The sequence below is a fragment of the Thunnus thynnus genome, chromosome 1, assembly GCF_963924715.1.
Source record: "Thunnus thynnus chromosome 1, fThuThy2.1, whole genome shotgun sequence".
NCBI lineage: Eukaryota > Metazoa > Chordata > Actinopteri > Scombriformes > Scombridae > Thunnus > Thunnus thynnus.
Window position 1 is genome coordinate 27,688,355 of NC_089517.1, and position 24,767 is coordinate 27,713,121.

General features: G+C 39.8%; 1 protein-coding gene across 2 annotated transcripts in view; it reads left to right on the forward strand.

Annotated features, from left to right (window-relative positions):
• The window catches only part of LOC137185728 (protein unc-13 homolog C), a 114,651-nt gene that overhangs the window by 23,817 nt on the left and 66,067 nt on the right, over window positions 1–24,767 (forward strand). For both annotated transcript variants that reach the window (XM_067594061.1, XM_067594069.1), the window contains exons 3-12: window positions 847–869; window positions 1,526–1,572; window positions 2,733–2,811; window positions 5,674–5,745; window positions 9,837–10,056; window positions 11,126–11,353; window positions 15,120–15,261; window positions 18,813–18,982; window positions 20,517–20,632; window positions 20,928–21,091. In XM_067594061.1, coding sequence (XP_067450162.1) covers window positions 847–869; window positions 1,526–1,572; window positions 2,733–2,811; window positions 5,674–5,745; window positions 9,837–10,056; window positions 11,126–11,353; window positions 15,120–15,261; window positions 18,813–18,982; window positions 20,517–20,632; window positions 20,928–21,091 — 1,261 coding nt within the window. The remainder of the gene's footprint in view (window positions 1–846; window positions 870–1,525; window positions 1,573–2,732; window positions 2,812–5,673; window positions 5,746–9,836; window positions 10,057–11,125; window positions 11,354–15,119; window positions 15,262–18,812; window positions 18,983–20,516; window positions 20,633–20,927; window positions 21,092–24,767) is intronic.

Here is a 24,767-nt window from a genome sequence, read left to right on the forward strand (position 1 = left end):
ACTAATGGTACTATAAAGCACTTTGGGTAAAAGCATCCACTGAATACTATGTACTGTGTTCTCAATCAATGCAGGTCTAGTTGTCACTATTATAATGATTATCAATTAGTGTGTTCATGGTGTGATTTTTTAAAAATATGTGTCAACTTTTAAGTTAACAGACAAAACAAAACTGCCAAAATTAAAGAGAGAAGCTATCTAATATTGTCTAATTCAGTAGCAATAATGCAGTAACTGCATGTCAACAACAAGCATTGTGTCGTTTTAATCAGAGCAGCAACTTGATCTTTCTCTTGTGAACAGCTGTTTTCTGTTTGTAGCGCATTAGATCAGGATTATGCTGCCATTTATCACCCATGGATCAATAGCACAGTAATTACACCTCTGCAGTCTTGCTTATTTAAAGGGCTTGCCCTCTCACAGATCCCTTCTGAAATGGCAATATGATACCAATTGCTTAGGCTTACCTAATGTCCCATGTCTCTGTAGCTATGAGTGTTAACTCAGGTAATATTATTGATCAAAGGCATAATTTTTAAATTTGTGCTGCATTGATTTTGATAATTTTATGTGTAAGAATTATCTCTACATTTAAACCTTCAGCTGAGAGCTTTCTGTTGTATAACAGTGACTTTCTCTACTGGTTCTACTGTATACAGTATTCCTCTGTTCATAGCCATTCTCCCTGAGGGGCTTGTTGACTATTCTCCATTTCTGCATAAATTGTTAGGCAAAACCGAATTGTGTCATTAGGCAGTAATAGTAGATTAGTGTCCTAAGTGTGTGTATTTTCCAGTGAGCTGCTCCTTTCTAACTCTCCACCCTCCTGTCATTTTCTCCTTTCAGACTGCAGTGCTTTGGATACTCAGGTTTTAAGTCATTGTTTATCATGAACCATTTAGATATTTGTGATTTCCTTGCACTTGCATGTGTTTGTGTATGTGTGTATGCTGTGTGTGTATTTGTGTTTATGTGGTATGTGGTGAAATGCATCACCCTAGAATTGGTTTTCAAATAATACATCTACCTGAGGGTGAATGAGTGTGTGTGTTTGTTGTCCTGTAATTAAACTGAAGTGATATCCGGTATGAAAGAGAATGCTGCATGTGCCTATGAGTCATCTTGTTGTCACTTTGTGGTGTTTATCCTTTTATTCCTCTCCTTTCAGAAAATGATTTGTGTTTCAAACGGGACATTTTGGTCAGCGAGGAGGGAGCGTTACACAATAGGCAAATCTGGCCTGAAGCACAGAGAGCGGCAAAACTCTCAGTCTTGAGCCCACAAATTACATTGATGTGGAATAATTTGGTCTTTTGCCTTTGGTGCTTCCCTCCCTTCTCTCTGTGCTGTACTCCTCATCTCCTATCATTTATCTTGTCCTGAAATGACCTCCAAATGTACTGTATATTCCTACTGTATTATACTGTATATTTCCTTTGTTTTAATTTGGCTGTTTTGTGCCTGGTAGTGTGTACTTACCTTGTAGTTTCTTATCTTACATTGTGTGTCACTATTCTCTCTGCAGCCTCGCAGTATTTTGGACCCCAAAGTGCTCGGCTTGCAGTCTGGAGGGTGAGTGGTGGCTCACTTTCATGATCTGATCCGTTCACAATTACACTCATTTTTGCCGATGTGCTGTTTTGTACGCCCATACTGAGCCACATGTAACAGAAATGTACAAGCATGCTGTTTCTCTGGTATGCAGTCTCAATCAAGGCATCATGCTGCCTATTTTGTGACACAGAGAGAAGAATAAGATACAAGACGCCTAATGCCTTCACAACATCTGTAATGGAGCCTATCCTCTTGGCTTCACATATCTGATTCCTATTCAGAAAGGTGTATGAATTAATGGTCAATTATGAAAATGGATGAGAAAGATAGATGAAGCCAACTGTTGTCATATAATGTCATGAGGGAAAAAAATAGTTAAACATGTTTAGCATTCGTTACCCCAGATTGCTATGCAGCCATCTGCAACATGCGTTGTGCATAAAGGCAGCAAGAAGCAGGGACCCTAGGGTGAGGCGAGAGCCCGTGCAGCTCATCACGTTGTGTATCTTTAGGGTCATACCACTGATGTCGCTGAGAGGGCTGACAGAAAAGCTCGAGGAGCTTTATCTGTGTGGAGGCATTGGGGCCTTGATGTCATTTTGAGGTCATTAGAGAGGCTTTGAGTGACAGTTGAGGTGATGCCACTGAGAGCCTCACAGGAAAGGAGCAAGACTGGTATGGAGCTGTGTAGTGTGCACAAGGGAGTTAGAGGATGGAGAGAGAAAGATAACTACAACTTGTAGAAACAGTTAGAGGAAATTGGAAAAACTCAGTGTGGAAGAATTTAAGGTATTGCCATAGTTTTTGCTGCAGTGATCCATCACTATATAATACAATATCATATTCAGGATTCACAGTATGCACATTACTCAATAATAGGTATAATATGTATCAGTTATATGCATTGCTGCAGCACTGCCCTGTAGAAATTGAAATTACATGGAAGAAAGGGAGTCTATGGGAACAGCAGAGGGTGAGAGGGATTACAAAGAGCTCCAGTGTAGGTGGTCGGCACCATGTGAAGCTGAGAGGAAGGGGTGAGACAGGTTAGGCAGGAGGCATGATCCACGATGTTTGCCAGCTGTGTAAATCAAGGCCCCCCTTCCATGGTAGTAATGTCTCCCCCAGCATGGTATTATTATGATATTAATACACCTTAAATCTGTCTGCTTCTCTAGGGCTGGCAGTATTCTTTATGGTATTGACAGCATGCCAGATTTACGCCGCAAGAGGACAGTGCCTCTTGTCCGAGACCTGGTGAGTCATCTGCCTCAACAAGGTTATGTGTGATTTATGTTAAATCTATCTGAGTGACCCCACATTATACGACACTGGCGGAATCCTTCTCTGTGTGAGTATGGACTCCTGCTGAAGATAACAATGAGAATTTCACTTTACTGGCAAATTGATAAATTGCGATAATGCGGGGATAGAGTGAGTGACAGCGTCTGTCTGTCATTATTATATAGCCTGATATCCTCAGGACTGAAATTATAGCTTTTTAGCTTAAGTCTCTGCAAAAGTAGGCTAATGGTTAATTAAATATAATTTAGTCTGGATTTAATTACAAATATGTTACAGCACATGATTTGTATGATTAAATTGACTTCACATATGTAGACCTGCTTTGCAGTTTCAAAATGAAGTAGATTTTTAAAAAGTCACAAACTTTCATTGTGATAAAACAGTAAGGACCTGATTGGTGATAAAAGCAACCACTTAGAAGTCTGGCAATTTAGTGTAGAGCACTGCCTTGTGGGATGTTAAATGTAACCTTAGCTATAACTCTATGGCTTAATTAATTAGCCTAGAGAGGGTGTTTAAGATACTGCATCACAGTGATGCTCCCCAATTTGTTTTTATTACAACATAATGTGTCATAACATATCCCACAGAGAGGCCTGTTGCAGTGCAGTCCACTTTAGCACTGTGCCACATGGTTAGTCCTTCTGAAAGACAACAGGCGGTTGTGATGCCAATAGTATTCATGTCTGTTTATAACTGTTTGTCCATTATGTGCTGCACAGTGCGTGTCTGTCTTGTGTTGTTATGTTTCTCATCTTCATGTATTTTAGCAAAAAGGATAGAAATATTTTCTCAACTATTTTAAATTAAGTTGTTTAAAAACAACCTGTTTTAATACTTTTTAAAGATTTCGAGTCTCTTGTGAAGTAATACAACATGCGTTTTATGCACATGATAATGCAGCTTGATGTCATACACATAGATGCTGATAAATGTTTATATCACAGTGAACAACATGAGTTGATACTGTATTTGTCCATATCTCTCATGAAATTAATAACCAACAATGTCTTGGTAAGTATGGGTTGTCGTCTTTTATTTTTTAATTTTTTTGGATTTTGCGTGTATATTTGCCATTCCTACATAGACCCATAACAGCTATGGGTGATATTTTTCAGTGAGTTGTCAGATTTCAGCCTTGCCGATGCTTGGCCATTTTTCTTCTTTTTTGTGTGTCGCTCGGCAGGTGTGGAAAATTGCATTTAACTTGAAATGGTGACAACTCAACCCAAAAATATATCCAAGAGACTTCATTGACTTCTGATTTAACTGTGTGAGGCTTTTAAATCATGTAAAAGTGACACTGAACAAGCCTTTTACACGTGGGATGAAGTCAGTAGTCAGCAAATTAATTGGTCCCCTCTCATGCCTCTCCTTTGTCAATGTCCCCCATTTGCTGTGCGATTGCTTCAGGGCAGCAACAGCGTTTGATTGGAACGGACGGCAGGGTTCCCCCACATTATGGCGGGATGCAAAAACATAAACAAACGGAAAGAAATAGTTTGAAATCGATTCACAAAGCACTGGATGCTATATTGTAGCTGAACAGGTATTATCTGGACACAGGGTCATATTGTATTGCCCTCAGCAACCTCAGCAGTGCTGGTGCATGTTGATAAACTTACATCAACACTCACAGTTCATGTAGAGGTCACATTCCCTCCTACATTCTCCATGGCTTCCATGGATCTTTACCATAGCTGGGCTGTACAGACAAGAGGGTCGTGGTAAAGACTGATCCAATATTGTCAGCTGTCCATGTCTGCATTCCTCTGTTACGTAATTTCCTCCAGTATGGGATAAATGTTTATCAATCTCTGGTCACCCAGACTCAATGGATATTAATGTAATATAGCTAATTTACACGTGTATATCTGTGTGTCTCTGTGTGTTACCTGTTTGTGTTTGTGAGATTGCCTTGTGTGGGCGCGTATCATTTATGTTTGAGTAAATTTGCGAACGTCTGAACAGATGCGTGTGTGTTTTTTTAAGTGTGTGAGTCAGTGTTGTGTGTGCGCGTGAGTCGGTGTCGTGCAGTACAGCTGGCTTCACCCATACATGAGTGTGTGTGTCTTGTGTTTCTCTGTGTCAAACTAATGTGCAGAGCAGACAGCAGAAAATATGATCAAAGCTTCATCCAACAGAGAAATGAATATAAATGCCAAGCATGACTGCAATTTAGTAACTTCCAATGCATGAGTGGATAAAGAATCATGCAACGGCTGTATAATCTCTCTCTATAATAGTTATTTTTCTAGAGCCCTGTGCCCTAACCAGCAGTCCTGCATGGCAGTTGAGACACCTATGCTCTCAGTATGGATAAATACAATTACTCTGCTGTTTGTGCTTTCATAATTCACCCTCCCACTCCTTGTCTAATTCAATTTCTTTATTTCTTTCATTCTCTATTCATGCCACCTGGAAATCACAGGCTTTGGTAAGCTTATTGTTTGTCCGTGATTGTGCACAAGTTAAGAGCAAAAGATGCGGAGCTTTATCTTCAGTGATATCCATAACAAAATACTGTAGATATCATTTATTTTTTCATCAATTCATTTGCTATGTTAGCTAATTTCTATATGTAAAAATTATTCTTATATTGTTAGATTTAGGGACCAAAATAAATGATTCAGTCTTCATGACATTTATTTCTACTCAGTGCTTCAATATTATCATTCAGTCACAAGCTGTAACTCTGTATAGATGTGTGTTCTGTCTGTAAATCCATTGTTATACTGTGTAAAACTGCAGAAAAGTAAAATGGGTCAATGGATTTCTCCCTTTTCATCATCTCTCTTTTTCCTCTTCTCTCAGACCCTCACTGCTCGAAAGGCAGGCATCTCGTTCGCTCTGGTGAACCGGTCCACCCTGAATAATGAGGACCTGGTGAGTACTAACATGCCTGCACTCACTGCCTGCATGGAAATCATTGTCTGGTTATAGTGGAGTCTTGGTGGGTAATGGAGGGCTCTGCAGAGACATAGGATGCTGGACCCGTGCTCTCATTATTTTTTAGGGTGGTGTTTGGAAGAAGAGTGTGCTGGAACACTGACAAACTTTTATAGCTGTGCTGTTTGCTGCAGCCATTGTACTTCAGGGTTCGGGATCACGTTGCCAGGAACGCAGGGTTCCAAAATGAAAATGAGATGGATTGCATCCTTTACTGGCCTTATTTCTTTGGATGTACATACAGCATGCCATCATCTGTCTCTCTTCCTGTCTCTCTGTATATACAGTAATTCACACTGCAGTTTATTAAAATGGTCTCTGTGGCCAGATACTCACTCTTATTGCTATGCTGTTTCTGTCAGATCATTTGGCTGAGTCCAGAAATTAAGAAATGGTCCCATCATTTCAGTTAGACTATGCCCTGCGATTAATAATAAGCACTGTGCATCGAGGAAGGCAGAGTTATAGAGAAAGGGCAGAATGTCTCAGTCAATAGCTAGAGACACTTTTGTGTTGACCTCCAAAGCTCTCTCTGCATTAATTGATTGCAATTCTTCCCTCCCAGAGGAAAGACGGCGTTATAGGAGGCAAACAGCAGGAGAAAGTAGTTTCTTAGCAAGACAAACACGCAGACAATTTCATATCCGCTGATGTGCAACATGGGACTGCCTAAGCCTACAAGATTACTGGATTAAATTGTGCTCTGTACATCATGCGCAAATATTTCATCTTTTTAAACAAGAGACATGGTTCTCAATTTGTGTGTATTTTCCTATCACTTTTCTATGTGACACACTTCACTTGGTCTTCATGGTCCACATGCCCAGTTGCCCTAAAGTGACAGGGTCTTGATTGCTTACTAATAGCCATGGGTTTGATTAAAGGGGCTTTAGGGATGAACAACTAATGTCCCAGATGAGGGAGAAATTACGTTATAGATGCACTGTGTTAATTGGTGTGCAAAGGGAGCTCATTCTTTGGCAAATATGGAGGTTGTGCAGCAGTAGTACGTAAAGGCTTGAACTTTAGGGGTAGATGTCCAATATTCTGATTAGGATAAAATGAGGAGTTTAATAATTGGTGGTCGAGGGTAGCTGAGTTCCGAGCAAAGCTGCAGATTGTGCGGTCTTGGTAAGTAGGACGAGCAGATGTCAGAGTTTTATCTGCTGCATTAAGTCCAGGAGAGTGCTTTCCTGTGAGGACTGTAAGGGTACTCAGTAAATGACCATATGCTGTTTAAGAATGCAGAGGAGTTAGTGGAAGAGAGGAGAAAGGGAAAGGAAAGGACATGTGGAAGCGAATGAGAAGAGAATTAAAGGAGAGCAAAGCAGAGAGTGATTTGTCATCATGACCCTACAGCCCTAAAGTCACCGATCAGGCATCCATGTTGTACAATCCGCCCTCGACTCCCTGGAGAGATGTTTCAATCCGTTTAGATTAGCACTCTGTGGTGTTGTGTTCTCTCTTTTAACTTAATACATTTTAATTGAATTTAATTTAGTAAACACACTAGCTATGACGTATAAAACTCTCTCCCTTGATGCTTTTCTCTTTCTGCATCATGTTTCTCATGCATCTGCTTTTTAGAGCAGAAAGGAACATTATATGTGAGCTGGCTAACGGCCCGTGTGTCCGCTTAATGTTCTGAGCTGCATGTGATCTGAGCACCAGAGTCTTTTAATGGTGACTGTCAACATAAACTAGGGCCTTGCTTACCTGCTGAGACAAAGGCAGGGACTCAGTTGTATTAAGGAACGAGGGAGACACAGAATGACATGGGTCAAAGAGTTACTGGAAATAGGATGTGATGTGTTGATTTAAGTCAGTTCAGATAGCATCAGGTAAGCTGTGAGCTGGCAAATACACTACACCATACAATACATGCCTTTGATTTCTGCCCAGGTCATTTTGAGTAGTTTTGTGAATCTGGCAGAAAAGCATATTAGATTAGATCATATTATATTAAAAATACTTGCAGTTGTTTAAATATTACACCCAGGTCATATGTTTTTTTGGGAAAACCACATGGATTACTCGTCAGGGCTGAAATGGTACAGTAGTTAAAGCGAAAGATTAGAGGTGTAGAAGGCTGGAACAGGATGAGGAGGATAGCGGTGTCAATGAAGTGGTTGACAAGGACAATAGGTGGTGAAATTGGAAAGGAGGGGTGAAAGGAGGAGGAGAGATTAGATTCTTCTCTGTCAGGCAGAGGCTGCGGCTGTCAATCAGCTCTACCAGTGTCTTGCACATCACCAGGGTTACCTCACAGTGTAACAGATGAAACTCACACATGGAGCATTCTTCACACATCTGCTGCACAGTGTGACATGCAGTGTCAGGAATGAGGAAACAGATAGGGAGGGAAATTTGAAAAGAGAGAAATAGACTGGAGCAAAGAAATAGATATTAAAATACTATTTTATGGAAATGCCAAAGCGGAAAAAAGAGTTACACACTTAACATGCTCAGTAATGTAACTTTAAGGTTTTGTACCATTAAAAAAGAATCTAGTTGGCTGGTAAAATTGCAGCCAAAAAAGATGGTATTTCCCAGCCAAGTCATCTGAGTGAGAGAAACAGAGATTGAGAGGTCTCTGAGATTTCCCACACTCACAGAAATTCTGGCTCCCACATCTCCTGCAGGCTGTCAGTACCAGACGGTTCAGTATTATATTTGGTGAGGCTTCCGGGTGTGGCCCTGTTCTAGCTACTGTGTGAGTTGCGAATAAATCTCAGACATCTGCTTCATCTCATCGTCCTCAGATTAAAAGAGAGATCTCTCTCTGTCTCCCTCTGTGTTTCATTAAAGGTCCTCCAGGGTTCAGCAGCTTCTGTGCTGCATCAGCGACGCAAAGTCTCACAATGTTATAGCCTTGTTGTCCTGTCATCGGGTGTCATTTAATCATCTGTGCAAGTGCGTGTGTATTTGTGTGGGTATGTGTGTCCAAGTGGGCAGTGCAGTAGTCCCTGCTGTGAAGTGCAGAGCTACTGTTCAGGTGTAAAAGCACATTGTCAACACACAGGGGGCTGACAGCACAGGGCAGGGAGGAGGAGAAGGGATGAGGAGTGGAGCGCAGTAGAAGTGGAGAGCAAGTACCTCTTGAAGATTTATTTAACCACCATACATCTCCTTCTCTTTCTCCATCACTTTCTCTCTCTCTTCCTCCCTCGCTCTCAATCTGGATAATGCTCACTTTTAAAAACCTTATTTACGGCATCCATTGATTCTCCCTTCAAGAATTGGCAAGTCCTGGCCCGTTTTCCAGTCGTTCTGGATGGCAGGGCTCCTGCAGTAAAGCATTCAATTTGAAGAGGCTTCTGTTACACAACAATCAGTCTAGACAGACCTCTAGTCAACTTTAGTATTTGGTCTGGAGAAGCTTTTGTCAGTAAACCACTCAATGTGACTAAAGCCTTTGGGCTAAGGATGCTGTTAATCTAAGCTTAATGAGATGTCAGGCTGATTTTCTCTCATACGACTGACCTCTCCATTGATGATAAGGTATCAGAATAGGATCAACAAAGACTCCCACAAGTTATCTCTTGGAATAATATAATCTGATCCTGTTCTCTAAAAAAAGAAGCTTGAAAAACACAGCAGTACAGATGAATCATCACTGCAGTTTGTCAATTTATATGATTGTGAAGATTAACGCAGAGGGGTATTGTAAATTTTATCCAGCTCAGATTGCAGATCGATGTGAATAAAGATTATTGAGGTTGTGTATTCTGCTAAAGTTCCAAACTGAAACTTTGTATTTATGATATTGATCTCTCAGCAGGTGCAAAGGTATTCCTCTTATCTTATTTCAGTACTGATCTCAAGATGTATTAAACATCTCTGAAAGGCAATTTAAGCGCAAACTTGTTTTTTTATTCACTTTCGCAGTTGGTGTGAAATCTTATTTTCTGTAGCTCATGGTACCATGAGAGTTTAACAGCATCAGCCCTACCTCTTCTGTTTTTCACATCTCCACATTTTTTTCCATCATTTTATTTATACACTATCTCACTTTTCTTTCTTTTCAGAAACTACATGTCTTCAAGAAGACTCTCCAGGCCTTGATCTACCCAATTTCATCCACAACACCTCATAACTTTGAGGTGTGGACAGCTACTGCGCCCACCTACTGCCATGAGTGTGAGGGGCTGCTGTGGGGCATCGCCCGCCAGGGCATGCGCTGCTCAGAGTGTGGTGTTAAATGCCACGAGAAGTGCCAGGACCTGCTCAATGCAGATTGTTTACAAAGTAAGGAAGTAGATTAATTTATACATCAACACACTGACAGCTGACCTATTTTTTTCCTTCCCATAATGCTTTTTTGTATGGTTCACAGAGATTTTAACACTCGGTGTGTAAGTCTGTGAGAGCAAGTATTATTTGCATTTAAAATAACACGGACCTATTATCATTATGTTACATGTATTCTTCTAATGTCTATTTTTTAATCATAGTCTTTAGACGGTAGAAATTATATAATCGTTAACATGAGTTTAATCTTGAATTAAATGTTTTTTTCTGGGAATCTGTTATGTATGCACCATGCCATGTGGTAGTCACTCTGTAATGTTTTCACTTTTGTTTTTTTCTTCCCCGCACATGTCTATAAATACCAAGCATAAGTCCCACAGTACACGTGAATGCTGTTGTGGGGATTTGTGTAATACATATTACATATCCCCCACCACTTGTAGCTACAAGTAACATGGTGCATTTACACTGCTCGCTCTGTCACTGGCACTCATTACAATCTCCAATCAGCTTTTTCAATCAGGCACACCCCTGCTGTAACAGTGTAGACTAATAGAAACAATGCGACACACAGGCTTCAGGATGATCCTCACGGCAATCCTCACACACACTTAAGTGGATTAGCTACACCCTGGCTGCTATAAAACTCAGTGTTTTGTAACAGTTTTATACAAGCATAACAATGTTTTATAATTCAAACTGCGATTCATCTTTATCACATTTCAATCTGCACTCATGAACGCACTGCAGATACAAGATGATACTGTGATCAGATACAGAGAATTAACCGTCGCATGGGTCTCTTTTGTCTTACAGACACACATTCATATAAATAAACACACATATACACACACTGACATCAACACATGAATTTTGGATTTCTCATCCATCACACATCCAACACACATTAGATCTGATCTGTTGCTGGATGCTGTAACACTATATTGTGAACTCTTCACACACAAGTAGAGATAAATGAATGTTAGCCAACCATAGATAGTTAAAAGATAAGACATGAAGAAAGGTGATGAGTACACATGATGAATGCCCTCTTGGCTTGTTTCAGGGGCAGTGGAGAAGAGCTCCAAGCACGGGGCAGAGGACAAGACTCAGAATATCATCATGGCTATGAAGGAGCGCATGAAGATAAGGGAGAAGAACCGTCCTGAGGTGTTTGAGTTGATCCAGGAGATGTTCCAAATCTCCAGAGAGGACTTCGCTAGCCATCTGAAGACAGCCAAGCAGGCTGTGCTTGATGGGACCTCCAAGTGGTCTGCCAAAATCAGCATCACAGGTTAGTCTGGTTCCAGTGAATATATCAGAAAGTTCATTCTTCAAACCATCCATTACATATTTTATTATGAATCATACCATAATAGCATCTGCCAGGTAGGATATGAAGTTGTTTTTATTAGCCTTCATTTACACATTAATCATCGAGGTCCTCATACTGCCCTATGACCTATGGGCCATGACCTATAACCCAAATCAACAATACTGCCATTACAAGTCAGGATCCTCTACTTGTCATTAACCTCAAGATCTTGGTCATTAACCTCTGACACAGAACCCAAAACAACAATGCCCATTTGAAACAGAAATGAAAATAAATTAGATAGTTTGAGGAGAAGCAATTTGTTGATAATACTGTGAAGGTTACTGCCATGTCACTGTTAATGGGGACAATGAAGATTTTTTTGGTCATCCTGTACAGACTTTGGAAACAGAAGTTTAATTTCTTGACAGATCTAAACCATATCTACTACACTCAACTCATTTACTTTGTTAATGGCATATTTTTAAGAACACATCCATTTTAAATAGGACCTCAGTCCATGATATGTAGCGCTAATGAAAACACAATACAAGTTGAGCAGTGGGAGGGCTTATCAGGTTGCAACCATGCTTCCTGCCAAATGTTAAATGGTGGCACAGTAAATACAAAGCAACTGAGAGGCGATGATGACTTATTATAGCAGTAGACTACTTGCTGCAACTGACAGAGATCTTTATGTCTTATTTTTGAGCTCACTTATGCTGACAGAACTTTGCACGGTGTGCTTTGGAAATGAGCCCCCCCAGAGCTGCACCTCCAGCTCTCTCTGAGATGCCAATCAAAATGTCATGCCCCTGAGTACAGTTTGACAGTACAGCTCTTCACAGCATGTTCAGAAGGAAAATGATCTGGGTTTTCTTTTTAAGACAACTTTTCACGCATGCATTTTGCTCTTTTTGGTGGCACTATTAGCTCCTGGGGTTATGCAGTGGTTTGGTAAATTTACCAACTCAGATTGAACAATTTCTCTTTCTGTGGATGTAAAGGGAAATTAATGAAACCGATGTCCTTTACTTCCCTAACTTCTATTGTCTTTGTTTACCAGCCCTTTCAGTGAAAGGGAATAGAACTGAATCACAAGTCTATATTTGAGTCTAATTTATGGCACTATTTTTCATTCCCTCTTTGATTACATAATCTCAACAACATAATAACAACATAATAATGATGTTTTTATTTTTCTTTGCTGCAAGCTTTTCCTGTTATGCTGCCACAAAATTAATTTTCCAGTAATCGTAGTAGCATAAACATGAATATCATATAAAGTTGAAGAACAAAATCATCATCCTTGAGAATTACAAGGCCTTTCTTTTATTTCCCTGCATAATTTACATACACATGGTACACACTAAAATCACTGGGTTTCATTTTCTGCAGCTAGTTAACAACCCATCTCTGTGGTAACTGTGCCAGGCCCAGCTCAGTTACTGCCCACCTTGCATTTCTGGCAGTGTCAATATACCAGAGGGAAACAGAAATAGAGGAGGAGACAGACAAATAGATGGGGAGAGGACATGTGGAGAGGAAGAAAGAAGAAAAAGAAGACAGAGAGGAAAAAGGAGTGAGAGAGACATGAGAAAGACCAAGAGTTGCCTCTGTCAATATCCCAGGGGCCTATTGAGAGTCCCATTTTGGATAGTATTTATTGAGTTGTTTTTTATTTATCTTTCATTTGATAAACACAGACTGGTATTGAATCTGCAGCACTCTGACAGCAACCATGAGATATTCTGTATCTGGTAAATGTGCACAATAGAAGGTCTGGCAGTGAATATGAACCTTGATCAGACATACAGTAATCAGTTAATTATAAAATCTCTAATTATCAACTCTGCACCGGTCACCTTATTATCAAAGAAACAATGACATACATCATTATATAAGGTATATATATACTATTTTCCTTTACTTCAAACAACATTGTATTTTCTTTTGAATTATATTGCTGTTTTTGAAAACATTGCTCAAACACACCCCAAGAGAGGTCAGTCTATTAATTTGGAAAACAAGTACTCAGTCTCCTGTGTTCAATGACCATTCTTTACACCACAAACATGCTCCATGTGTTTATGCTTCTGGGTATGCCCCCTCTGGTACTCTACTCCACTCAAATCAATAGAAATATCTCACTTTTCTTACCTTTTGTGCTTATATTGTATTATAGTATATATTGTGTTTCACAAATGGCAAAAGAAGCCAAAAAAGCAGCATGGTACCTTGAAAGGACACAAGTATACAGTATTTGGGAATAGAGAGTTAATAACAATTACTCTGATTTCAATTTGGTGAAATACCCAGATTCATCACACCCCAGGGCCAACAAATCTCTTAGCGAGTCATTTATCTTCTCTCTTTTCTATTGGCGAAAAAACATTGTATAAGTGTTCAGGTAGTTGTGACGTGCTTGAACATGTAAAAATATAAAACCAGATAGACTCAGGAAAGGATTCAGAGGGATTTGAATTTGACAAACAGGTTCACTATGGGATTAAAATACTATCAAACACCAACTCCCAGTTTACTCCACTGAAGGTGTAGATATGCTCTAAACAAACTGATTTGTATGACATGTTGTCCAACCTCTAGGTAAAAGTGTTTATAATTGTTCTGAATGGCCAATCTTGAGGACTGGGTGTTTTGCACTCATTTGTACGTAGGAAGGTAATTAAAATAGTTGTGTGAAGAATAGATAAAGAGAACATGAGAGACTCCACCTACTTTTTCACTTCTAAACACTTGGCCATTCGCTGCCTTGAAGTGGGCATGCTGGTCAGATTATCAGTTTGATAAATTTACAAAAAATGTTGGACACAGCCCCTCCTGATTCCAACATTTGAAAGATTTAGGGGAGGGGGTTTCAGACACTGTTGGATGATCCAACAAGCACTTTATTTGAACCTGACCAATTTACACATTTGTTACTCTCTCAGACCCCTCCTTTACTACAGGAGCCATTTGATTTTGAGTACTCATGGAGCAAGCAGGCCATGCCTCTTCAAACCTCTATATCCTGCCCACCAACCCCTGTCAGCATTGAGCTGAGGAATATATATGTACCCTGAATTATTTAGACTGTCACTTATGCATATTTAATGCCCCAGTGTCGTTTTTCCCTTTTATGGCGCTGTGAAATACTACTGTCTCGCTTTCTCTGCACCTTCCTCTCTGTGTGTGGAAGTAAGATTCTGAATCACAGGTCTTTCTTTGAAGCCAAGGCTTAGCTCAGCATGGTGATGTTGTAGCAGTGGGCACACACACAGGGGTGGGATCTACCTATAGCCTGGATGTGAGAATAGATAAATCATAGATAAACTTAATATTATGTACAAAAATAGATGAAAGATAGCTGCTGTCAATGAACCAAAGCTGCTTTGTTACCTCAGCTTTTGGCAAGTACACCAAATTGTCGTAGGAAGCAGAGGCAGTGACAAGGCTTCAAGTCTTAAGTTGGAACCAAAGAATGAAATACAGGAAACTGATGAGTAAGCACTGAAGTAAAATATAGAGGAAGATTCATGAATGGGATTGAAAAAGTCCTGTAAAAATATTCCAGGACATATGTCCCTAATAGTATTAAGTATGGATCATTAAGGTTCAATTAAAAACAACTAACTTACCATTTCAACAGTCATCCATCTAAAAACAAAAAAGGTTTATGTTGCTTGTGGTACTCACGTAAATCTTCTCCTTTTCTTCAACCCTGTCTTACCCCATCACACCCCAGTGATGAGTGCGCAGGGGCTACAGGCCAAGGATAAAACTGGTTCCAGCGACCCATATGTCACCGTCCAGGTGGGCAAGACCAAACGCAGGACGAAGACCATCTTCGGCAACCTCAACCCAATCTGGGATGAGAAGTTCTACTTGTAAGTGCTTTCTATTAATTTGAACTTTATCTGACCAGATAATCCCCAGCAAGATTAAGCTTCATCTGTTCAAGAGACTCTTAAAGCATTTGTCAGTATGTAAACAATTTTTTTTTTTTTTAAATACCTGGCTGTTACTTAATACTTTGAGAAATTACTATTATTTATTACATGTTACACACCAGCTGCACTGCAGAGCTTTTGGAGACTTTACTAAACACAGCTTTACAATAGTATCCATCAATATTGTTATATAGCATATTTCAGCAACAAGGCAATTCAAAGTGCTTTATATAAAACATTAAAAGCATCGAGACAGAATGCAAAAGAAACACTATAAAGGGACATTTAAATACAATTAAAAACAGTCATTAAATAACTAAGAGAATAGAAAACAGAAATAAACTAAAATAGAATAAGGATGTATAACATACAAGAATAAAAGCTACATTGCAGGGTCAGAAATGATTATTTGATTTAATAAAAGGCAGCTGCAAACAGAAAAGTCTTCAGCCTTGATTTAAAAGAACTGAGAGTTGCAGTAGATGTGCAGTTCTCTGGGAGTTTGTTCCAGATACGAGGTGCATAAAAACCAAATGCTGCTTCTCCATGTTTAGTTTTGACTCTGGGGACAGAAAGCAGACCAGTCCCAGATAACCTGATGGTTCACAACGTAGCAGCAGATAAGAAATGTAATTTGGCCCATTCAGTGCTTTATAAACCAACAGTAATATTTTATAATCAATTCTTTGACAGACAGGACGCCAGTGTAAAGATCTGAGAACCGGAGTTATATGATCCACTTTCTTCATCTGAGGACTCGAGTAGCAGCGTCCTGAATCAGCTGCAGCTGTCTGTTTGATTTTTTAGGGAGACCTGTAAAGACAGCATTACAGTAGACAAGTCTATTGAAGATAAATGCATGGACCAGTTTTTCCAAATCCTGCTGAGACATAAGTCCTTTAATCCTTGATATATTCTTAATGTGATTGTAGGCTGACTTTGCAATTGTCTTAATGTGGCTGTTGAAATTCAGGAGTCCATGACTACACAAAGATTTCTGGCTTGATTTAACATTACTGATTGAAGCTGAGTGCTGACTTTTAATTGTTCTTCCTGGGCTCCAAAGATAATTACATAAGTTTTGTCTTTGTTTAATTAAAGAAAATTCTTGCACATCCAATCACTGATTTGTTCAATGCACTTACTCAGTACTTGTATTGGACCATAGTTGCTTGGTGATATGTTTATGTAAATTTGTGTGTCGTCTGCATAATTATGGTAACTTATTTTGCTGTTTTCCATAATCTGAGCCAGTGGAAGCATGTAGATGTTGAATAGAAGAGGCCCCAGAACGTAGCCTTAGGGAACTCTGCATGTCATTTTTGTCCTCTCAGATGTGTAATTACCAATACACACAAAGTAGTCCCTGTCCTTTGCCATAAAGTCCCACCCAGTTTTCCAGTCAGTCAAGTAATATGTTGTGTGCGATCATGTCAAATGCAGGACTGAGATCCAGTAATACTAAGACACTTAAACACTGTCTGTGTTTAAGTGGATATCATTGAAGAAATTAACAAGAGCAGTCTCAGTGCTGTGGCATGGTCGAAACAATAGAATAAATCCTTTAGTGCTTTAGCAGTACGTGACTCTCATACTGTATGACTTATCCATTGTGCTGGCCAGGCTTCTGCCTCTTTGTTTTCAGCACAAGCTGTTCTCTCTGGTCAGTAAAGGTGTGCAATAGCCACATGAATATCACCACTCCGTCTACTTATTAGTTCTCTGCCTCCATGTTTTATTTTTACTCTTTAATTTATTTTAGATAGATTAGAGAAGGAAGGTGGATGGAGGAGCCAACGGCAACGACACTGCATGAGCATGGGTAACCAGGGTAAATTTGCTAAGCTGGCGATCACACATCCATGAACTAATCGGTGCACTGCCAAAACGTTCTGGGTGGAAATCAAGTGCTAGAATTATTGTTCTGCACGTCAGAGTAAGTGGATTACTGGTAATGCAGTAACAAAAATTTAACAGAGCAAACAGAAGCAGATCAGAAAACAAGGAGGCTTTGTACTAAAATATGAGCACATATACTTATCAAACAGAGGGAATTAGAAATAAAGGCCTCTATTATAAACCTGCTTCCAATAAAGGCCTGGTACCCTCTGCAGCTGAGGTAAATAAAGGCCCCGGCCACTATTTGAGGAAATACGGTAGCTGGAAACAAAACCCAACAATAAAATGAACATATTATTTGACTGCTATTTGAAGGTCTGGCTCCATCTCACTAGGCAGCAGAGAGCCTTTGTATTTTTTGTTTTTTGTTCTATCTTCTTTTCTTTTTATCTGTAATCCTCTGTATGTATATGGGACACTGGGGAGCAACTGTTAAAGGATCAGAGAGATTTCGTCATGTTGACTTAAACCAAAGAGTGAGCAGCTAATGGCATTTTTGATTCATGCTGTACAAGCGCTAAGTTTTCAGGTGCTATTCCTCTGGAGGTGTCTGTCTATACTTCTAGCTCATATTCATGTAAGAGACCATATTTTTTAAATGTGAGCCTTTTAATGAATAGTTTTAACAGTGATTAATTAATTAATTTTAAAGAACTCGTAGGAACACATTACCAGCATATTACTGAGATTGTGTATGTGTGCATGTCCTATGCCAGTAACAGACAAGGCTCCATACCTGTGATGAGACTCCAGTGGTGGCTGTAATAAAACTCTTTCCCATTACTACAGGGATGTAGATTAATAGAGCGATACATTACTGTGTGCTTGACAGAGAGCAAAGTCCCAGACTTGTGTAGCAGCAGCATCCAGTGCTTCCCCAAGAAAGGGATTAGTTAAAAAAAATACTGCAGATACTGTTTCTCTGGCTGTCGCACCCAAGATGTCATTAGAACAAAATGTAATCTGTCGGTTTTAATTCCAGAGCCGAACAGTCTGACCCCATCTGAAGCTAAGTGCTTTGGCCACCTCTTTTCTATTTAGCAGTGTCATTACTGCAAAACGACGGTCAGCTGCAATGACGTGAGGAAGACCAAAGAGATGGATATTTTGCAGTATAAAGCCTCCCAAATAAGTAATCCTTGCTTTAAATGCTACACAATCGTTCTTGTGTAACGTTCAGCTCATCTCTGATGATTTTAGCATGCATTGAAAGAGAGTAAAAATATACAGATGCACAGTAAAGGTCATGCAATGTCTTGGGGTAATTCTTCCTGCCAGGCAGAGAGCCCTTCTCCACATACACATGCTAGGCTTGCACACTCACTCATACACATCCATGGATGCACACAAAAACACACACTCTCTCATTTGAATCCAGGCAAGAATTGTTCTCCATATGTTCCTTAGAAAAGGGTTAAGATGTATGTGTGTGTCTGAACTTGTATTTATGCTTGAATTATGCATTTGACTGTCATTCCGCTCCACTGAATACCCCCAACCTGATGAGCTGTCACTTAATATGCTGTTGCTGCTGTTGTTCATGTCGTTGTGATTGTTTTGACCTGGCGTAATCATCTTTCAAATCACAGCGAATGTCACAATGCCACTGACCGCATCAAGGTGCGTGTGTGGGATGAGGATGATGACATCAAATCACGAGTCAAGCAGCATTTCAAGCGCGAGTCAGATGATTTTCTGGGCCAGACCATCATTGAGGTTCGCACTCTCAGCGGAGAGATGGATGTTTGGTACAATCTGGGTATGTTTCTCATTTTATTTTAACGTTTTCTTACAAATGAGATATTGATTACTCGACAACTATGGTGGCATTTATTGTGGCACTTAAAAACAGTGATATAAGACACTTTGAGATCTCCCTTTATATATGTAACAATCTGTAATTAAAAGGACCAGATCATTTGATTTTTTTTTTCTTACTGATACCATACTTTGAGGAATTTAAACATATGTTCCTACAAAAAACTTATTTTCTATTTAACAAAAGAAGCCAAACTTCTCAAATGTTAACTTAACACTTGCAATCACGCAAGTTAGGATTTTAATCATTAAATATCTAATTAAAGAGTAAGTATCTAACAAGGCATTCAATGCAATGTTTGATACCTGACTGTTTTTGATACTGTGTTATAGGCACGTTAAGTTTCAGCCCTAGTTATCAGTGTCATTACCACTCCACAAGGTTTATATGCTATGAACATAAACATGTAACCCATTACACTGTAACTATTATAACAGGATATGAAGATAAGATGAAGTGTGGTCCAGTTGAGGTCATCATTACAGTCTATGCACCAAATACCCACAGGACCTGTGGTTCAGTTTGGGTACTGATGCTGTTGATGCAGAGTCTTTACCTATTTCCACTCTCATACATCACTGTTTTCATCATGCTGCATGAGGATGAATGGCAGCATAATGGGAGCTCCCACTTCTGTTGAAGTATTATGACTAACAGGTGCTGTCTTTGTTTGCCTCTCTAGCTAAAAGGAAGCAATTTGTGGTAATAGTGACCCCTGCCCTCTACTGCTTCTCTGTGCCTTTTTAAATGTCCACAATGAATGTTTAAACAGGCTTTTGCTGGTGTGGGTGTCCACCCCTCCAGCTGCTCTCCTCTCTAAGCCTCTTCAGCTCCTCTTCAATCTTGGCTTTTGCGCTTACATGGCTAGTCACCGTCGCTTTGTCACGTTATTATTTTTCACTTGTCTGTCTCTTGACCAACTGACTGTAGAGGAAAATTTCACTCATTTGACACAGCAGAGATGAATTGCATATGAGAGCACAGATGGGGGTATTTGAAGTCTGTAAGCAGCTGCCGTGTCATTAGTTCTCAGTCCTGTCAGGAATGTGTTTGCTGGCATCTGTGAGTGCATGTGGCTCTATGTGAGCATTCAAGTCTACATGCACTCTCTTTCTACTAAATAAATAAAGTAATTTTTTTCCCAAAACCAACAAGCCTATTATAGCTAATAATATTGTTAATGATACTGTTTTCTCGTGCATAAAACGTCATGGCTGTAGATATGACATAATTCATGTTTTATGGAACATAATGTCAAGCAGTAACTTTACTTTATCATCCAGGACAAAGCAGAAAGAGATGCTACTGTATGTTTTTGGAATATGTGCCTACCAAAGACTGGGCTAAGCCATGTCACATCACTGCACTCTGTATGGTTTAGCTAATATGTCTTGTAGTTGGTAGTTATTTTTCAGTTACTTCCCAATTTTGAGAGTTCAGACCAGAACTAATCCAGCCTGGTTGTGTGTTACAGATAAGAGGACTGACAAGTCTGCTGTATCTGGTGCCATCAGACTCAAGATCAGCGTGGAGATGAAAGGGGAGGAAAATGTGGTTCCACCCCACGGCCAGTACACCTGTTTACATGAGGTAAACATTGTAATGTGACTCATGAGGAAAGTTAGTTTTCAAACAACTCATCTTTGGGGAACAAAGCATTAAATAATTATGTCATATCTCATGTTTGCTAAAGACCGTGACTACAGAAAAAATCACACAACAGGATCTTTCAACAATCGACATTCACAGAATTGCTATAAAAGATGATGAAGATGTCTCCAGTAGTGGCGTACACTGAGCAAAGAAATGTCTCTTTTAATACCTGTTGTGACACTGTGCTCCCTCACCATACCCTGTTCCTTCTTATCTCTCGTGCTTCTCACAGAACCTTTTCCACTACTTGACCGAGGTGAAGAACAGCGGGGTAGTGAAGATCCCGCAGGTGAAAGGGGACGAGGCATGGAAGGTCTACTTTGACGACGTGTCCCAAGAGATAGTGGATGAGTCCGCCATGAGATACGGAGTGGAGTCCATCTATCAGGCTATGACGTTAGTACCACCCTGATCTATGGCCTTTTACCTCACCAATCAGTCATTGTCTCATTCTGGAGAGTGGAGTAGAGAAGGAGATGAGAGAAGGAGAGTAGAAGGAGAACAGGAGTAGTAAAGATGTCTCCTCAGCAGAATCAGAGCTTGGACTATCAAGCTCCTAAGTTTGATTGATTAATTGCTGGTCTCCTGGAAAAACTCCCAACCTGCCTTGGTCACATTGATCATGGACACACATAAACACACTCGTTTCCCTCTTTCTCTCTGTCTCCCTGATCTTCTATGACCCTCTCCATCAATAATGTCTGTCTCTGGGTTTTCTCCACACACATACTCACATAGCCACATGCAAAGACACACCAACTATAATTAAAATCATTAGATATTGATCAAGGTCATGCCATGCCATGTTACGTTGTGGGGTGTTGGTGTATTGCTTCCCACTACAGAAGTTTGCATCATGCATTTTATCTTATATCTATCTATTCTCCAATGCTCTAGTGGTCACTATAGAATTTTTTGTCTCTAAACAGCAAACTTTGAGGAACAGATATGTTAAGTCCTGTGTACTTAATTTCTTATATAAGACTATTTCTTTATTTCAAAACTCTTTGTGGTACATGCAGTGAAATGATGAGATGGCTGAAAATTTTTGATCAAGACTACATTAGACAAAGAAGATTCTACTCCTGAGCTTCTGTCAGTGTCACCTCGCTTACTCTTGGTGATCTATCACTGGTTGCATTGGAATTCATTTCTAACCTATACTGTCTGTTGTGCATCTCAGTCTGTTATTATGTTGTCTCATGTTCACTGTTTGCTTCATGACATCTTCTGCTTCTTAATATTTCAGTAAGTAATAATGAGTCACTTGATGCCTGTTAGAGCTGCTGTTTGAAAATCTCAAATCGCATCACCAAGCAGCACCTTTTAAGCTCTCCTCACCCTGTAACATGAGCTTGTTGGGCGGTCCCAGTAGCTGACTATGTAATTAGTTACTACCTTAGTAAATCAGATGCTAATTACACACAGATTGTGTGGACAAATTTGGTTGAAAGGCTCACATTTGTGCTTTCATGTTTAGGAATCTGGCCACATGCATCCCTGAGATGAAGCAACACTGAGAGACAGTTTTTGTATTTGTGGTCTCTGTATTATTTGCTCAACCACTGTAAAAAATGTTTGCAACAAAAAGTACTCTGCTTGCAATGTTTTTTTTTTTATTTTTTGTAGCAAAATGAGACAACAGTTCTTTCAGGATGACTGGTTTCTTTCTGATTTTTAGCTTTTTTCTACTAGGCCCAAGCATGTTTGATCCCCCCACCCCCTACCACTTTTTGAGATCCCACTGATCAGGATTCAGCCTCATATATCCCACAGCAGCTCCTTTATTTACTCTCCTACTGGCCTTATAGGGCATATGTGTTGTTGGGTTTCTGTAGATCCCTTTAAAGCTTGATTTAGCTTTTCATAGGATTCTTCAGCATCTCACATTTGTAGCCTTCATATCCACATAAGTAAAGAGTCCAACTGCTACAGCAACAGCATGGTTATAGCTGTGTTGTTGACACATATGATTGTTGTAGTGCTGCCGTTGTGAAGTTGCTGGGTGACAGACTATTGTTTTAGTGTGACAATGTATTGCAGCATGTGAGAGATTGCTGGGTTATTTAACTGCAGACAAGTGAAGCAGTAAGTGGCTTTACTACCAGCTTTTTCAGGTGGAGTTAATGCTCCAGGCTTGAACCTTGTTTAAGCTTGGCGTTTTTCATTGTGGTGCTTATTATGCTTCATCAGGAATTTATGAAAGGCCCTACCTTTCTGCTTTCTTCATCATAGAACCTTGACTCCCAGTCACTCCAGACATGATGGCTGCATAAATCACAGCAGCTGTGAAGACTCACTCTCCCTCCTGTGCCCCCCACAACAACCCCCAACATACACTTCCCTCATGTTCGTTTTTCTTCATCTCACTCTATCACCACTCCCTAACTCCCTTGCCTCCCTTTTCCTCTGTTTCTCATCATCTTATTCTCATTTCTTCCCGCCATATGAAACCACAAAATGATCATATGTGAGTGAATGCATGGTACATTGCATCCACTGATAAAAACCAAGGCAGGGTAACACACGGAGAAGCAATGTCTTTCTCTTGAAAATTTGCTCAGGAGATCCAGCTCTAAAAGCACCATGGGAGTTTGTCGGATGCCATCATCACTCTCTTTGCATCAGTCTCTGTGCTCGCCTAACCCCAAGTGCTCCTGGGTAATTTGGAGGCTGAAAGCAGAGTAATTAAGTTGGCCTCCCGATGAGAACATGTTTGTGTTTCTATTTGTGTGTGTGTGTGTTTGTGTGTGTGTGCATGGGCTGCACTCTGGAGGGGGAGTAAATCTGTAATCATTATTTCACATAACTCGGTGCCTTTTCTAACACTTTGGCTTCATGAAGCAATGACTCACTGAGCTGTTTAGCTTCAAAATCTCTGGACTTCAAACCCAACATCCAGCTTCATGATACTTATGGTCACTTCCAACTTATGTGATATTTATGGACAAACACGTTAATTCAATTTATTTTTCCTAATATTATATAATATATTAAAAAGAATACTGCAAAATTATATCTATCTGAAGGTGAATAATACCAATTATTTTGATTTTTTTTATCTTTTAAAGCAACATTATGTGGAATCTAAACTAAAGGTAATGGTTGAGATTTGTTGATACAAACTCAAAATACAAGGAAATCTGTTTTCCATAGAATTAAGAATGAGCATTAAACACATGCTATATTTATAGAGCTCAGCCTACTTTTTCTGGCTTTAAGCCCTCAGGCATCTTTACAGTGTAAAAAGCATCCAGTTCATCCAGATGCTTGGTTGCTTTGGGTCACAGCCAGAGACTGATAAGGGAACCCTTGTTTACATTGTCTGCTGCATTAAAGTAAACATACAGATTATTGCGCATATACATTTTTATGTTGTGTACTACCTAGAGTAACATTATCCTTCACTGTAAATGATGTATCAATGAGGATGGACGTACCAGTGAATTATAATGTAGGAAGCATTCCACATCGCTTGTGAAGCAGAAGTATGAAGTGCTAAAATGAGCATATGCTCTAAACTCAGACAGAGATCCTTGCTCAAACCGGGCCTCCAGCAATTAATTACTGCTGGGTAGTGCTGTTGCAGTGTTTGTGTGAGTGTGGGTGTGTGTGTAGAGACAGAGAGAGAGAGAGAGAGAGAGAGAGAGAGAGAGAGAGAGAGAGAGATCATGGCAAATCTGAAGGGGCAATACATGCGCCTCTCTCAGCATGATAAGTTTAAATTTCAGGTAATTTAAAGGGCACCTATTATGCTTTTGCTTATTTACAGTCATATGTATAATGTTACAATGTCAGATGTTCAGATTAATCATGGCCAAAGTGTCAAATAATGAGGTAAACATATGTAGAAGTAATCCCAGTGAGCAAAAAGCACCAGCTTCAGACTGCTCTGAATGCTCGGTTTCCAGCGTTTTTCTACTTTCAGCCTGAGCCGACGTTGGCTCGTGATGGATTTCTTTATATGATCATCTGCTCAGCACACAGCGCGCCAGTTCACTGCTCCGCTCCGCTAACATTATGGCATTTTTCCATTGTTTGGGGGTAGTCACATCGAGCCATGACTTGAGCT